This window comes from Sinocyclocheilus anshuiensis, unplaced genomic scaffold (genome assembly GCF_001515605.1).
Source record: "Sinocyclocheilus anshuiensis isolate Anshui unplaced genomic scaffold, SAMN03320099.WGS_v1.1 scaffold682, whole genome shotgun sequence".
Classification (NCBI taxonomy): domain Eukaryota; kingdom Metazoa; phylum Chordata; class Actinopteri; order Cypriniformes; family Cyprinidae; genus Sinocyclocheilus; species Sinocyclocheilus anshuiensis.
This window is the reverse complement of record NW_015547682.1, coordinates 223,240-225,199: the sequence shown is the minus strand read 5'-3', so window position 1 is coordinate 225,199 and position 1,960 is coordinate 223,240. Positions and strand designations below refer to the sequence as shown.

Here is a 1,960-nt window from a genome sequence, read left to right as displayed (position 1 = left end):
AGAGTGAATCTGCATCTCATTCAGCTCGTCTGCTGTTTCCTTCAGATATGTTTTATGTAGTATAGTTTCTCAAAATTAAAGTCAGACCATTCTGTTTTTGCTTCAAATTTCGAAATGATACGGTCTATTTATATTAAAAACTGCTGCTGCATCTTTATTTGGATCATGATTAAAATGCAGTGGTTGCCTCTCATTTTAAATGGAAAGAGCACAGACAAAGCCTTAGTTTGTGTTTATATGAAGAGATTTATTTTATTTGAGTAACTAATTTGATTTGGGATTTGTTTTAAAATTTAAATTTAGTTTTGTTATATTTTAATTTCACATAGAAACGTTCAGCAATAGCCTAATAAAAGGACACCTTTTTATTTACTGTATAATGTCTTCAATGTCATTTTGTTTAAAAAAAAATCGTGAATCAAATCGAATTGTGAGTTGAGTGAATCGTTACATCCCTACTCTCTTGTTTCATATCTGCAGTAGAGGGCATGGCGTTAAAATATAGACAAACAAACAAGTAGTGCTGTCAAACGATTAATCACATCCAAGATAAAAGTTTTTGTTTACATAATATATGTGTGTGTGCTGTGTATATTTAACATGTATATGTAAACACACACACATGCATGTATATATTTAAGAAAAATATTTTATGTTTATATATTAAATTTAAATATAATATAAATTTATACATGTAAATATTGTCAAAACATACTGTATTTGTGTGTATTTATATATACATTATAAATTTACACAGAACACATTATGTAAACAAAACCTTTTATTTTGGATGTTATTATTCATTTGACAGCAGTACAAACAAGCAAACTCTAGTATGCAGTGTGTAGTGAACTAGTATTGCATTCTGTGCATAACCCCTCTGAATGTGTGTCTTCAGAATGAAAAGAGGCCAGAAGGGAGGTGATAATGCGGAGGAGGGCGGCGGGCCAGGCCCCGGGGACCTTGAGCTCTGTAAGCGGCTCCGGCAGGGCGACTCTGAGGATGGGGCGGTGGACTGGAGGCAGCTGCCCGAGGAGATCCTGCTGCAGATCTTCCAGTACCTGCCTCTGCTGGACCGGGCCTTCGCCTCGCAGGTGTGCCGCGGCTGGAACCAGACCTTCCACATGCCTGAGCTCTGGAGGTGCTTCGAGTTCGAGCTCAACCAGCCCGCCAGCTCCTACCTGAAGGCCACGCATCCGGACCTCATCAAGCAGATCATCAAGCGCCACTCCAACCACCTGCAGTACGTCAGCTTCAAGGTGAGACTGTCGCTCTGTCACTGCGGGGCGATCTAGAAGGTGTCTGAGGGGACGCGTGTTCCTGACGTGTGTGTGTGTTCAGGTGGACAGCAGCACTGAATCTGCAGAAGCGGCGTGTGACATCCTCTCTCAGCTGGTCAACTGCTCTCTGAAGACGCTCGGGCTGATCTCCACCGCACGACCCTCCTTCATGGAGCTGCCCAAAGTACGTCTCACACACACACACGCACACTCTCTCACACACTCTCTCTCTCTCTATCTCTCTTTCACTCAATTTAAATTTTTCAATTTCAAGTGTGCTTTATTGGCATGACAAAAACTATACATTTGTATTGCCAAAGCAATTGCAGCTGGACTGCTTACAAATAGTGCACATATGTATTAACAGAAAGAAAACGAATAATAATAATAGCAATAATAATATATAAAAAGTTTTAAGCGTGTAGTGCAAAATGAATTACTAATGTATGTAAGTATATAAACTAGAAATAAAAAATAAAATAAGATAAGGGATTAGACAGATTTATAGAAGCAAAATGTACATCTAAGTCATATAAGAGTAATATGGCAATATAATCTACATGTGCTGGAAACATCTGATCAGAGCAGATTGATAGATCTCTTTCACGCTCTCTCGCACACACACACACACACTCTCTCTTTCTCACACACACACACACTCTCTCACACACACACACACA

General features: G+C 39.4%; 1 protein-coding gene across 1 annotated transcript in view; it reads left to right on the top strand.

Annotated features, from left to right (window-relative positions):
• fbxl3b (F-box and leucine-rich repeat protein 3b) overlaps positions 1-1,960 on the top strand; it is a 7,904-nt gene that overhangs the window by 3,208 nt on the left and 2,736 nt on the right. The window contains exons 2-3 of the mRNA XM_016505634.1: positions 899-1,259; positions 1,342-1,464. Coding sequence (XP_016361120.1) covers positions 900-1,259; positions 1,342-1,464 — 483 coding nt within the window. The 5' untranslated portion in view covers position 899. The remainder of the gene's footprint in view (positions 1-898; positions 1,260-1,341; positions 1,465-1,960) is intronic.